At 45.4% G+C, this 15,897-nt stretch overlaps 1 protein-coding gene across 4 annotated transcripts in view; it reads right to left on the reverse strand.

Moving 5' to 3' along the window:
• The window catches only part of TCHP (trichoplein keratin filament binding), a 443,788-nt gene that overhangs the window by 361,437 nt on the left and 66,454 nt on the right, over window positions 1–15,897 (reverse strand). For all 4 annotated transcript variants that reach the window (XM_078667348.1, XM_078667345.1, XM_078667346.1 and 1 more), the window contains exon 3: window positions 6,029–6,239. In XM_078667348.1, coding sequence (XP_078523474.1) covers window positions 6,029–6,239 — 211 coding nt within the window. The remainder of the gene's footprint in view (window positions 1–6,028; window positions 6,240–15,897) is intronic.

Genomic DNA, 15,897 nt, shown 5'->3' on the forward strand with positions numbered 1-15,897 from the left:
CCTTTGATTGGCCTCTCCTCACCTCTGAGGTAATCTGTGTTTTTATGGTTGAGAGGGCCGATTGCGGTATCCAGGCACCCTTCTATATTCAGTCACTCTTGTAAATTACAGATCAGCAATGTGCATCTCCTCCAAGCCAGGCGTCTGTATAATAGACCTGGTAAGCAATGGCCTCCCTGCTGCCCCTCAGCCGTATAATCCTTCAGTTTGTATTGCAGACTCTTGCCTTTGCCACCGGTCACCAGCCTGCCACCAGGGCAAAAGGAAGGGCCCAACAATACCCCCCCTTCCGTTCTGCTGAATCCCAATTTTAAGGGTGCCAAACTATTTTTGTTTTCTTTTGTTTTCGCCACTGGCAGGGATCCCAAAATATTAATATGGGGGGGAATAGGTCTTCCTCTTGTGGTTCAGTCCTTACCATGCTTATGGGTCTATGAAGTCCAGCTTGCAGTGTTTACATTCTGCCAGGCCTCCTGGCTACATGTCTTGCAGGGCTCGGATCCCAGGGAGTGTACCGCTCAAATCGCAGCTGCAGGCCGGGGGGCGACCAGCATGTCCTCCAAGCTACAGGACGGCGACTGCTGCCGAGTTTTGTTGTTCTCCGACTCTCTGGGCCCCACAGCACAGCTCAAAGTAATTTCCCGATAATGCCGGTGCCTTCTCAGTCACTCGTGGTCTGGGTCTTCTTTGTTGGCGCTGTACGGTTAAGTGTTTCTCAGATGGGGGCCTCCTGTTTAGTTAAGTTTGCCGCCGCACTTCCATAGGCCTGGCTCAGTCTCCTGTGTCCTAGACTCTTATGTAGAATGTAAGAGGGGAGTCAGGTCCCTCCGATATTCCAGCCACCTCCCTGTGATTGCCTGCAGGGCAAAGAGGTTAGTTCTCTGCTGTAAGGGCGTTAATTCTGGACTAAAGTTGTGTCCCGGGCCGCCCTACTCTGGCAGTGTCCCTCTTACCTGTTGGCAGCAGTCTTCCTCTTAGTGCTGGGACTCCACCTCACCCGGAGGCCCGTTCCTAGAAGCACAGTGATTATGGAACCAGTGCCCAGACCCGTCGCCACACCAGACCAGAGACATCCTCGGATGCAAAAGTATGTTATAGTGCCAGTCTCGTTCACAGCACTGCTTCTTGGCGACGCCCACTGCCCAGTCGCTCTTTTCATCACGGTGTCAGGCCATTCCGTCTCAATGCCGCAAATCTGTGACCAAAACGATCCTGCAAATCTCCATCCGAATTTTATGTGGTAGGCATAGTATCTGGGGTGTCCGTCAATGGATGCGGATGCACACCCCTGTATTCAGAAATGTCAGGATTATGTGGCTAAACATGGGAGCACTCTCACTGCACATCCGCCATGTTCGGCGGTTGACCACGCACCTAGTATCTTGTGTAGCTAACTGCTAGGTCACTTTTCCATTTTGTTGCACTGGTGTACATAAGGAAGATGGTTTTTGTTTGGCTTGTTGGGCACCGTTTTATTTTGTCAGCCATAGAGCATGGAAAGAAAACTTATGTAGATTAAGATGTATTCTATTCATTATGTATTTGTTTATAGGTTTCCATTAGCATGCGACCATAAACGGGCCTTTCAGGTGTTCATGTAGTAAATCTGAAACTTTACATAGGCAGTCTAGTTTACTGTTTGGGCTTCCATGCTACTTTTAGTAGTATTGTGCTACATATGAAGGCCAACGTGAATGAAAGGCAATCATTGTTATTGCTATAAAAATGTTGATTATTTTTTTCCCAGTGGCCAATTAATATGTCCTCCAAATAGTAGCTTGTGTGGCTCCCTGCTAGGGCAATTTTTCATTTTGTTGCATAACGGTGCATTAGAAATATTGTTTTGTTTTGGTTTTTTTGTGAGCCAGAAAGCATGCAAAGAAAATCTATGTAGGTTAAGATGTATTCGGTTTGTTATGTAACTTCATAACCACTTCATAACATCACTTTCAATAGCAAAAGGAATAATCTACATAGTCATAATGTACATTGCTGTGAAATTAATTTTCCTTGTCGCCCCAATATGCAATGCTGCTATGCTTTATACAAGATAATGATATGTCAATCCTGTGCTCCGTCACTAATTATTTTTTTAGTGGAACAATAGATAACTGAAACGGTTTCTTTACTTTTAAAAACATGTAGAACATTACAATTTGCATCTTCTAAGAAACATGATTTAAGAAGTGTGCACACATTTTCTACATATTTATATTGAAGAAGTTGCTATTCACTTCCAGTTCAATGGGTTATTGAATACCTCTATTGCAAACCCGTTCCTTATGGTCTTTTTTTCCATTTCCACTGTTATCTCAGTTTACCCCGTGAAATGTTTCCTTTAGATATCCTGTTCTCCCACCCAACAGGTCCTCTTTCGTATATTGAACCACTAAATGTATACCTTTGGGTGGGGTTTCGGTAGAGCACAGGTGTGGTAGTGGAAATACATGAATGGAAATGTTTCTCCCTCTGCAGCCCAGAGGCCCACCCATCATGAAGGGTTAACACTATCATTACCATGTCGCTACTGTTTAACTAGGTAAGCCCTACATGTCATTGTGGTTGAGACAGATCTCTATCACTTACAAACATTATTTCTAATCAGTTTTGATTGTTTGGGTGATGGTTAACACACCTATGTTTTCTTGTCCACCTTTTTTGGTAGGATGAGCTTTTTATTCTATTCAGCATGATTGATGAGGGTCACCAGGAAGAGAAAGAAAATGAATTTAACTCTAATTCTAGTTCTCTTCCAGGGTAATTCTAATCAAAACCAAAAGCGACTTCACCACCTCTCCATACAGGACAACAACAGTATTTTATCCCTCTTGGTTCAATAAAAATGAAATGCTTTGTAACCTTTGAGGCATAATTAGACACAGGAGGAAAGCTGAGGCCCTTACGTCAAGGTGTTAGTTTATGCTCTCATTTGTGTAGCAGATTATCTGCTAACATAGCCCCTCATACCCATTGTTTCTCCTTTTTGAAAAAGGTTTATAATCGATGTCTTCAGTCCATTTTGTTAATGTGGTGACTATTTGGTTAATCTGGCTTCTTTATTTAAATGAAAAAGAATTATAACATTTTTAGCATACTAATAAATAGGCTGCAAAGACAGCTTCTTCCTTATTTAAGCTCGCTTTTCTACTGAAAGGTTTTCACACATATTATGTATAAAGTGTTCCTGGATCCTGTCCATATGTAGGACAACTCAGTGTGTATGACTATTGATGAGGATCCGCTAGAAGAGAACAATATGTCCAATGGTAAATTCCCACCATTCTGCGTTCCCAATCTCCTCCTAATATTAACATTATGGATGAGCTTCCAGCCTGCTACGGGAATTTGTCTGTAATTCAGGTATGAAGACTGATTATGGGGGGTATTTTTTCCCAGTAATACGTCTAGTAGAATGGTTGCAGTTATTTACACTTGGGTTGCCTGATGCCTATCAACCTTACACGGTTTTGAAAAGTAGAGACTCAGGCGAATCAAGTGTGGTGTTACCTGCATAGATTTTATCACTTGTTCTTACTCCTACTGCCATGCACACGTCAAGAATTTATAAATTTGTACAGCAAAATTTACTTATAGCACAAAATGTCTTTTTATCCTTGATTTCCACATCTCTTGATAAAAACGGTATAACATGTTTATGGATGGGCATATATGATGACAGTCTGATATAAGGCAGCAAAAAAGTGACAGAGTGAACTTTAAAGCAACCTATAATCTATTTGGAAGAATATTACGTTAGTGATGGATTATTCCATTCCCATACCATATATTTGCATTCCAATTAGGGCAAACCAGTAGGCTGGACGCAAGGCCCAATATGTTGAAAAGAGGTCTCCTTTTTAAAAAAAAATGCTGTGAAATAAGTGACCATTGAATTAATTGGTTTCAGGAATTTCAAGTTTATGGTTTACACATCTGGCCACACTGCTCTTCTTGCTATAAACAAGAGTGTTTTTTAAACAGGTCATTCCTTTGCCACATCTGATTCCAAAGCCTTCTTAATAGTGGATTTTGGGTCAAACACTGCTCAAAAATTGAGGCTTTTGTCTGCTACTGCTAAAAAGTGTCTGCCTTTTCCATGTGCACCTGTCCTGTGCTTTTACTTTTCTCTTATATACTTTCTTCGTGATCATTTTCACTGTCAAGGAAAAATGTTTCTCTGTGCTCTTGAATTGCTCTCATTTGAGCTACTGCAAGGGCCCAATAGATCTCAGTATTAGTTCTAAAGCCGGCTTAATTCATTGTTAGGCACAGCTAAAGATCATCTGATTCACACACCAAGAACCCAGAGCACAGTCCAGCAAAGGATTACGTAACTTTCCCAAACACCAACATCTTTCTGATTCCACTAAATGCTAGACTTTTTCATTAAGGCTGTAACATCTGAACATGGCTGAGATTAAATATGCTCTAAACCACTGTTACTTGATTCCCTGCCACAACTAGAGAACACATTATCTGCACAGTCTGCTTGAAGTGTGGGAGACTGACAAAACACTCTACACCAAGTGGACACCTCTGCCCACAGGCAGTAAACACCTTATACTCATTAATTATATTAGGCTGGTGATATACACCATCCCGCCTTCGTACCATCTATCGCACTACATCCGACCTCTGCAGGGGCTGCAGTGCTTCTCCAAGCGATTTACAACACATTAGTGGTGATGTTCGGTCATCTCTACTTATTGCAAGGACATTTTGGCCCATGTCAAAGGAGTCCTGGGCTTTCCCCTTCCTACCTCATACAGCAGCACTATCCTGGGGATTCAGGCAATGTAACTGGAGGCCATAACTCACATAGATTGGCGACTTGCGTGCCACATGCTTGCCGCTGCTAAACAGCTCGTAGCACTTAGTGGAGTGGTGTGGCTCACTGGTTAGAGGCGGCAGACCCGAGAGCAGAGAACGGCCTGGGACCAGGGTTCGATTCCCGACGCGGCAGGGTCTTGGACCAGGATCAGCGGACTTGATAATTCTCGCCTCGGTGCCTACTCTAACCAGGGATCACACTCGGCAACTCTGGGCATTAAGCTTGCCTCATCTCCACAACGGCCCCTCACAAACGCCAGGGATGCCTCGTTTCACCTTGGAGACTCCCAGGAGGGACTATCTCACAGGGAAAGCCAGGACGGGTTCCCCAGCGGTCTATAGTGCTACGAGGCCTGCGGTGCGGGTAGCAGTGCGCTTTACAAGACACACAATTTACAATTTACTTCACTGGCAGCAGACCTCAACCCCTTCCTCGTGGCTCAGAGGTTCACCCGTTTCTGGCATGCCATGGCCATGGAGCTTTTGACACATAGATTTGCTCACACTGACTCCTGGTTTGCCGACATCTGACAACAGTGGATTAATTACTGACAGTTAAGGCGTGTACATTGTTTCGATTAATCTAATCCTGAATAGAGAAAACACGATGCTAAAGGGGCGGGACACGTCCACTGCTTTCCCCTGGCCTGCCCGCTCTTCTCGTCACATGTCCCTATCCTGCAAACCTCTACCTACCTTCCTGTATGGACACAGGGCATCCCTAGGAATGGACAATCACAAATCAATCTGCTCAACTGTTTATATGCTGTTGTTTGTGTTTTAATACCTTGCTCTAACTGGAATTCTAAGGTGGATCGCTGAAATGTTCAGCTACTCCATAGCTCCTTTTTGTAATAACCATGGGGTATATTATAATGCACTTTTTGGCCCACTACGGGACTTCTACTACTCTGTATGTGCATCTATCTACAATGTGATTGATGCCACTTGGTCTGTATGGAGCTAATGTCTTGACTGCTTTGTTGATCTGAGACAATTTTTTTCAATAAAAATAATTAAAGTAAAAAAATATATATATATTATATTAGATGCCCAGCAAGTCTGCTTAATGAGCAGTTATTCCCATATGCATGGAATCAAAAGCTTAATACCCCTTAGGTATGTGATGCAAACTGTATATCAATTTTACCAACTACAGGATAACTTTACATATCTGAGACAGCATTGAACACAGTACCTGCTTTCTCCTCGCTTCGCGAGCAGATTTCAGTTCATTTGTCCGCTCTCGTATAGTATCCAAATAGGTCTCCTTGTTCTGTTGTAATTCCTTAATTTCAGATTCAAGCAAATCCCTTTCCTCCTGCAAAAGGTTTTGGAGTCGAAGACGCCGTTGTTCCAAACTCTTTTTCTTCTCCTCCTTCACTTCCTGGCGATGATAAGCACTCATGCTATCAATGGATAACAGAAGAAGTAAATATAACGAATCAGGAGTTATTAATCAATATCTAATCTGCATTATTTATATCAGTGCTTACATTTGTTGATAAATGTCAACACAAATCTTCATCAGAATTGCCAAAAACGTATACTTGCAATACTATATCCTTGAGTGGCGTATCTTATATAAAGTAATATCATTTAAATACCTGCAATTTTGAAGGACCTTGGAAGCAAAATTCGTGTTTAGGTCATACCAGGCTACCTCCGTGGAGTTATGGAACTCTATTGTACACAATAAATCAAATCACTATTCTAACTTAAACTGGCACCAGCTATTTTACGTTGTTATTTAGGCCGATATCTTCACGAAATACGACAACTCAAAAATGGGCCCTTGACCTATTGGTAAACAACCTATACTGTTTGAGTAAGTGTTACTAGCACGCATGTCGATGTCAAGTCACGAGCAACTTTTCACTAGACATGAGCGGTTCCCCCAGATCGCTCTAACCCATTTCATAGGCATGTATGTTGTTTGTAAATCATTAGTATGATTAATTCATCGAACGGCGGAATAGAGCTAGCATTCATTAACATCAACGATACTGTGGAGAGACGAAGGTGTACTTTACACTTGGTGTTTACTGAAATTAGCGAAATTGGGTCTTAATCTGGTGCTTTTAACACTTCACTAATTCTATGAGTATGGATTAGGCATGCACTCACTGGATGCAACATTTAGAATCATGTTAAATTAGATTTATTGGTGACACACAAGCATTTACCTATATTTACTATCAAGGGTTATAGTTGCTGTTTGAGATTTGATCTATGTATTAGACAAAAACTTAGTTTAAGTCTCTTCTATTTTTGCAAGATTGAGCCCCTGATGAAGGGCAATGCCCGAAATGCATTGGGCGTATTAATGTTATATGACAAACTTTAAGAAATGAAAGAAAAAAGCAAATCATAAAAAGTAAATTGAAAAAAAAAAAATAATTTTTTAAAAGAACGTCAGACGTTTGGAATAATTATTTTAAGTGATTCCAGAGTGTGATTTGGGGACAGCTTACCATAGTCAAGTTTATTATCCTCATACTCAGGAGGAATCACCAATCAGCATCGTTAAACGGTTAACTAATTTTTACGAACAAGTATACCACTGAGTGCGTGAGGCTAACCCCTTAGGTGGATTTCACGCCAGCCAGTTTTCAACCACAAAGTCACTTCGATGTAAGTTCTGAGGTGAAACAAGTAATCATCAGTAAAAGCCAGAACTTGTGGCTAAACATAGGGGTAAACAATTTCATCATCTTCTTCATTGAACTGTTAATGTAATTAAAGTGTAAAATATTACATCGGTAAATCTTCAAGGACAGCCTTGCCAATCTTCCACCAGGCATAGTGTTACACGTCAAACACCAACCAAGATAGCCCACCAGCAGCTCCATTTTCTTAGAATAATCCAACTTTTTGTGCTTATTGATGACTTCACATCAGATGTGAAATTGTGAACATACTCTGCTAGTTTTCCCAAGTCACCCATCGCATCTCTAAAAAGCAGGGCTTCACTCTGAAGAATAAAAAAGAAAGGAGATTAGGTTCCCTTCTTTTCATGTCAGTGATGACTTACCTCATTAAGCAATGTTTGGATGCAATTTTCTCACTGATGTGTCTGAACCAGCTGGTGTGCAATGGAGACAAGGTCAAATCCTCCTTTTTGGCCTGGACTTCCATTTTGATTGGTCTACTTGTTGGGCTGAAAGTGTTCCCCCTTGCTCCCTCAATCAGATGTGGTTAAGAACTTGGGGGTTAAGTTTGATAAGCAGCTCGGGCCTGTCCAAGATGCCGACATGAGTGGACGCTTCTACAGCTCGCTCCACATCGCACGGCCAAATATCCTAAGCCGAGCCGCCCTATGATCGCCAGCAACCTCGAAAATTAGCAGTGAACGACCGCTGGGTGTCCCGCGCTTGCTGTGTGTGTCCCCCCACCAGGACTCTGCCATTGTCTCTGGGCAGTGCGGTGCAGACATGGCAGCCCGGGCCTGGGGAACCGCAGCCGTTCCTCACCGGATCAGAGTGCTGACGCGGCCGGCTGCTGAGCACTTGCACTGGCGCATATTGTCTCTCCTGCCAGCCATCAAGGAGTTACAGGTGCGCGGCAGCTCCCGGAGCTCAGCGCTGCGTGGTGCGGCCGGCTCGGTGTTCTGTCACCGCACATAAGTGCACGCAAGGCAGTAGGGGAAGGCATTCCCCGCTGCACCGCTAGGATAGGTTTATCTGCCGCATCAGGTAGGCAGTATCGAACTAACATGCTTCCAAGCCCCCTTTCTATGGGCCTGGCCACAAGATGCCCGCGTGAGGGATTGGGCACCCCCGGCCCGAGTAGTGGAAATCATATGTAGCCTCCTGCACATTGCCGGCTCCACGAGACCCGCAAGGCCTAATTGCATCAAAAGGATCGTCAGGCCTGACACGGGCCATTGCCTGGCGCTACAGTGCTATCCCCAAAACGCTATGGTCGTATGCAGTACTGGTACCACGTGACTCAGCTGCCCTATCCATATATGGGTGAACATTGGGCCAAACTAATTAAAAACATGTCCTAATGGCGTAATGTGAATCAAACTGAGGCGGCAAACCCTCAGGACTGCATCGGGTGGCGCCCTTGGCGAGCAACGTGGGCTGGCACCAGTGCCCCTGCTCTGCCTCATCAAGACTCAGCTTGCCTCCAGAAGCTACACAGCCAACACAGTGCCCTCAATCCTTCTGTTCTGGCTGACTACAAACAGCATCACGTGAAGAATGAAGAAAGAAGGGGGTTCCCCAGTGGGTTTTAATGATGTGGGCAGGCAGAGGGGGGAAGAACCAAGAATAGAGCACAAAAGAACAACCCTGCCCATAGGATATTGTGGTCCCAGAGGGGATCCAACCGATAATGAGGGGGTGATATGTCTAGGAGCCAGTACTGCACGTGACAAGAGGAAGGTCAATCTAGGTATACTCAGAGAGGATATGTTCTTTTTGTAAATATATTATTTATTAAATTTCTTTGATTTTTATGTATCAAAAAAGAACAGAGATAATTTACATTTTTTAGTACATATAGTATTTACAACATCAAGTATACATGATAAAGAGAAAAGAGATAAAAATAGAGAAGAATAGTCCTAAGTCTGTAACAACCTACCCAGTAATGTACCATACAACATTCATTCTGTCATGCTCACTCATTCCCTTTCAATCCATCTGGTGTTCTTTCAATCAACTTTCATTCACTTATAACGTCCTGGTATTTGCAACATGGAGATGTTAACTTTGTTCCATGAGTTTAAATGTTATTCCAGGGGACAGATGACACACGGAAAATTCCTGATGATTATGGGTCAGTCTGTCGTCGTCCTGGGAGCACAGGCCGACGCGCGTTTCGGTGATTGGCCAGAGGGGCCACACCTTCGTCAGGGCTAGGGGTGGTTAGCTGGGAGGGAGACAGGTAAAGGATCTATCTTGATGGACACATAGTCATAGTTAGATGGTCATTAGACAGGGTGGGTGATAATTTCTGGTTTCACTGGCCTGGTACGTTGTTATCCTAGACGGATTTCCGGTAGTTTTCCGATGGCGATTTATGATTTTTATAGCTTCATGAGAAGTATTCGTAATGGCCAATCGGGGGACCTAGACGGATTTTAGTCAGATCTCCGATCCCGATTTATAGTTTATATTTTTCCCAGAGATGTGTTCGAAATGGCCGATCAGAGGACCGGAATACGGTATCAGATGGCTCTCCAGGGGCAGCGATAATGAGTCCAAACGCCGTGATAGTTGCTGTAGACAGGGGTCCTTGACTTATAGAGCTAAGTATTCGTCCTTAGGTGGGATTCCGTCGGCATAGTCCGGCCAACCAACCGCAACAGGAGACAGGATTACGCAACACTGCATGGCACTGGGGGCCGCCTCGGCGACGTAGAGAACAGAGCCTCCCGACACACATATCCTAGCCCCGAGACTGGGTGCGGCCGAGCGGACCACACTGCGACCTTGCCACTCTCCCTGACTGAAACATGCTGCAGCGCTGCGAGGGCATATGGTTCAACACGACTGCCCCTCACCTCTTCGTGGGGCCTGTGCAGCACCATCATTGCCACGATGGCCAAATCCAGAGCGGATAAGCAGCAGTCACACACTAATGTAGCACAGGAACCACCACCTGACAATCAGGGCTCGGCACCGGCAGGACAGCCCACACCCCAAGTGGACCTCTTGCACCGCTTTGATGAACTTATGGTGGCGGTAATGGACATTAAGTCCACACTGGTTCTCAAAATAGATACGCTATGTGCTGTGCTAGGATTCCTGCATGAGGACCACAAGAAAATAAAGGACAGAATGGAGGACGTAGAATCGATGATAGCCTCTATTAAAACCATCTGTGTCCGCATTGGTGGCCCAAATCAAAAAGCTGCAGGAAGAGGTGGAATATCTCAGGAACCGCGTAGACGACCAGGAGGGCAGATCACGCAGGAATAATGTGCGCTTAGTGGGACTACCGGAATGCATCAAAGGACAAAGTATGGAACTGTACTTGGAAAAACGGTTCTCAGAAGTTATCCTTCAGGGCAAGCACTCCAAGTTCTTCTCTGTAGAGCACGCCCATAGAGTCACGGGCCTCCCCCCAACCATGTAACCCTCTCAGACCAGTGGTGGCACGTCTTTTCAGCTACTGTGACAGGGACCACTTACTACAGGTCACTAGGACCCGGGGCCCACGGTTGATTGAGAATGCAGAGGTCCACATCTACCCGGATTATATGCTGTCAGTGCAACGCCAGAGGTCCTCCTTCCTGGAGGTCAAACGCGGTCTCCATGAGCACGACATAAAATACGCTTTGCAAAATCCTGCCTCTCTGCCTATACAACATAAAGGCAATGTGATTTTCTGCCACTCCCCTGAAGACGCCTGGACCTGGATAGAACAAAATGGAGTGGCACCGGCCCCAAAAGCTACCTCTGATCCCCGCCAGCAATGGAAAAAGGCCACCCATCGGGGGCGTCGAGGCCAGGCCCGAGGTCAGCATCCCACAAAAGCTCAAGCGGCAAAGGAAAGAGAACAAGCACTCAAGCAGGCAGAGAAACATTGCCCTTCTGCCTCCCTGCTGCTATCAGACTCAGAAACAGATGCCACACCGGAACAGGAATACACCCTTTCTAACTCAGAGCAACTACTCATGCTGGGTGATGTTCCCACCGTGACACCGCAGACCTCAGAAGAACTGGGCTAATTTACTATACCTAAGGGACATACAGGTGACATATTATGGGGACCAGCATACAACTATTTATAGGAGAGAAACTTCACTAACTTCACTGGCGCCATTTATCCAGTCTCTGCTTGGCTCATCCATGAACACTCCATTATGGCGGCCAAGGCGAACATAGAGTAGAGAAACGAGATATAGCACGCCCCACACACGATAAGTGTCTGTCATAGACTTATCTTGAACTTTGAGGAATTGCATTCTTTCTAAATAGTTTAATAGGTTTGCATGTAAGTGCATATGGCCTTTTGCCCGTTAGTGACCAGGCCTGGGATTGGGGGGTTGGTTCATTGTTTATTTTGGGATGCCTGTCCATATCATACATCCACACATTACACAAGTTAATAGAAGTGTCACTTGCATGCCAACTGGACTCAAGATGTACCGGGGGAGTCCGTATTTGCATTTTTATCTACGCTGGGGTACTCTTCCTCCTTATCCCTCTCCCTCTCCTATGCCTCACTATCAAATGTATAAATTCAGGGGAATAAGTATTTGATGTTGACCTGGAATGTGCTCGTATTAGTCGGTTGTATCAAACGACACAGAGTTTCTCAATATGTGCGCAGGCACAAAATATTTAAAGCTCTATTGCAAGAGACTCACCTCACGCAACAAACACTGAAATCACTGAGCAAGCAATCAATGGGGGGGCACAGTAATTAGCACAACTTACTCCGACTATGCTTTGATTTGGGTGGCTCCAGGGACTCCAATGCAAAAGCTACACACACAAGTCAACCCCCAGGGTCATAATGCAATATTGGAGGGCTCTCTTGATGGTCGCCCCATGACATCGGTCTCTTTATATGTGCCTAATTCTGGACAATCCACATTTCTCCAATCACTAACCTAACCTTAGATTGATCTAGTCCACCACTCCCTAGGGCACAAGCTATCGGGCTCGCACACCACATGACAACTTTGGCTTCTCAGATGCAATTGATTGATGGCTGGCGTGCTAAACACCCCACTGAGCGAACATACTTGCACTATTATAAACTGCATGACCTATACACAAGAATAGATGCCATCTATTGCACAGAATAGGCACTAGCTCAGGCAACCCAAACTGAGTACTTAGCCCGCACGTTGTCGGACCATAGCCCCCTGCAACTCCAACTAACCTGGGGAACATCCAGAACGAATATTCCAACCTGGCACCTTCCTCTGGAGGCACTCCGCCACCCTGCTCTGAGCGCTACCATTTCACAATCTATAACGTCATATTTTCAAATTAACAAAGGGAACGCTACACATGCAAGCATTGAGTGGGATGCTCTCAAGGTGGTTCTGCGTGGAGAGGTCATTCAGGCAGTTTATGGCTCTCGCATGTCTTTCACTAGGGAACTACAAGCCCTACAAGCTGAAATACAACAACATGAACACAAAGCCCCCACAGACCCGCACATCCTACCCTTGCTCACTAAAGCCGGATTGGCCCACAAGGAAACATAGGATAAACTGTGTGCCCTGGACTATAAGCAATATTTGGCCAGGCGACACACAGAAGGCGACAAGGCAGGCAAGACACTTGCATGGCTGTTGAAAAGCAACCTCACACAACCACCCATTACTGCAATATACACCTGTGAAGGCAATTTAGTGAACACAAAGGAACAAATAAACCACTCCTTTTACAAATATTACACACCGCTTTATAAGGCACTTGACCCCGGCGACCCTCAAGCAATGCAAATCTTCTTAGAACAAGGAGCCCTTACCCAAGTGATGTGAGCCCAATATGCAGAGCTAGAGGCCGCCATTACGGAGGCTGAAATCTCTGATACCATTAAACAACTAGCCTGGGGTAAAACCCCGGGAATGGACGGCTGGCCCGCAGAATTCTACACCACATACTCAACATAGTTGATCCCCTGGTTGCTTACCAATTATAAGGAATCATTCTAAAGGGGCACACTACCTCCCTCTCTCCGTGAGGCAGAACTAGTGGTCCTCCAGAAAACTGTTAGAGGCCCACTCCTCATGAGTTCCTACCGACAGCTGTCCTTATTACCTTTGGACTATAAAATCTTAGGTAAACATGTAGCTAATAGGCTATTAAACCGTATGCCACTGCTGGTGCACTTGGACCAGAATGGGTTCGTCCTTGGCATTAGCACGGGGTTAAATCTCTGTCGCCAATTTAAGCTGCTGGAATGGGCTCAAACAACAACTGAGCAGCACTGAATCGCCCCCTTAGATACTGAAAAAGCATTAAATACCCTGGGATGGGATTATTTGCTGGCGGTGCTGGCACAGTTTGGTAAAGGTCCCAACTTCTTACGCTGGGTAAATATACTATAGACCAGCCCACGGGCCCGGGTGAGAACGGGTCGCGTTGTCTCTCATCCTTTGAAATTGAGCGGGGCACCAGGAGGGTTGCACGCTCTCACCAATTCTTTTTGTCCTGTCCATGAAGCCGTTAGCGTGCGCACTCCGCAGCCACGTATTGGATTGGGGCATAAGGGCCCACACACAGTGGCACATAGTCTCCCTCTACGCGGATGACACATTGATTTATCTCCGCAACCAGACTACAGCACTTCATGGGCTGATAGAGTTGCTGGATGCCCATGCATGGTTATCGAGCCTGAAAATCAACTAGGCCAAGTCTGTGTTATTTCCAATGTCAAGTTCAAGAAGGGTACCAGGCCGTTCCTAGAAGAGTGCATGTTAGGTCGGTGTCAGGTTAGGGATGCTGTAGGACAATGTGGGGTACCTACAAACGGGCATCCATTTTGTTGGATGTAATGGCCTCACACACCCTTGCGAGTGTCATGCTTCATCATCGGCAATGCTCCTCGTTGGGTCGGCGGTGCAATACCCAACGGGCAACACCTCATAGAGGGGCTCTTTAGCTGAGATCTTTTTCCAACTGCCATATAGGTGAAGTGCGGGTGTGGGGCCAGGGAAGAGAGACGTGACAGTGATTAAAATGGAATCAAGGGTGCCAGGATCAAGTTTATTCTAGAGGTCCCTTGGCTCCAATTAAAAATTGGACTAGGACTAGACTTGTAGGGAAATAATGTACCCTAGTACAAGGCTAACCTGGTATGTGACTGGGTCAACATGTTTCTCGCCTATGTGTCAGTTTGACTGGCGATTCGTCAGGACCAGTGTCTAACTATGTTGGTTTAAAGGAAACTATCTACAGAATGACTATTCCTTTATTTTGCAATGTCAAAATCAGATGGAAAGGAGTCGTTTACCTGTGTTGCGCTCTGTGTTCCTATCAGGTAATGGTATGCTACAACAACAGTGCCCGGCGGGTAGAACAGCGGGTGAACCTCATAGTATTCAGGTTTCGAAATCCCGCGTCTTCTCAATCAGACCTACCCCTCGCCGCCGGACCTTTATCCGTGGTACAGAGGCAGCAGCAGCCCCATGCTCTACTTATTAGAGCATATGATTCCTTCAAATACCTAGGAGTACAGATTTATCACTCCTCCTCTGATCTTATTGATGGCAACCTGGCTAGGGCGATCACCAGTGCTAGGGCCACGCTCACATTCTGGATCAACCTTCCGCTATCCACCATGGGTCGGATAGCCATCTCGAAGATGTTTTTTCTTCCTAGGCTTCTTTATTTCTTTACTACTCATAGCTGATGTTGTTACTGCATTTATTACCTTCCGTCCATCCTTTTGTAAAGCGCACGGATATCCTTCGGGATCTTGTTTGCGCTATATAAAAACGTTGTAAATAAATGCATACATGAATACTGTACTCCCGTATAGGATACCTTAGAAAATATTCAAGGAACTGTGGTCGCTGCTTGTGACCCTGATATGGGGCACTTCCAGGGCAAAGGTAGCACTCTCGAAACAATACCTCCCCATGTCGGAGGGTGGATTAGGAGAACCCAACTACAAATGATATTATGCTGCTGCACAACTGTGGCCTATGCGTTAGCTTGCAAGAAACAACCTATCTGAATTGGACATCTGGGCAATAACGCTAAAGCAATCAGCCTTGGTCGAGTGGTTGTCAGGGTCCAAAACGCTGCTACAGAGAAAAAGTGGAAGCACCCTGATGTCGGCAGCCCGCAACGTCTGGACGAAATACGTATTAACCAGACATCATCCCCCACCATATGCTCCAGATCTCCCCATAGAGTCGATGCCAGGCACAAAAATTTGCCTAAAGCGCCCAGAACTGGCTTAGTAGCAGACAGCCGGCCTTACAACGTGGGGTGACCTGATCAAAGATTCTACCCTAGGGGATTTTGACATGGATGGATGACTACGGAGTGCCACCAGGAACATTCCTCATATATGCTAAATTAACACAACAAGCAACACAAACTTGGGGGTACATAAGCACAGTACCCACAACCTCCGGAG

Source organism: Lissotriton helveticus, chromosome 11 (assembly GCF_964261635.1).
Source record: "Lissotriton helveticus chromosome 11, aLisHel1.1, whole genome shotgun sequence".
NCBI classification, from domain to species: Eukaryota; Metazoa; Chordata; class Amphibia; order Caudata; family Salamandridae; genus Lissotriton; species Lissotriton helveticus.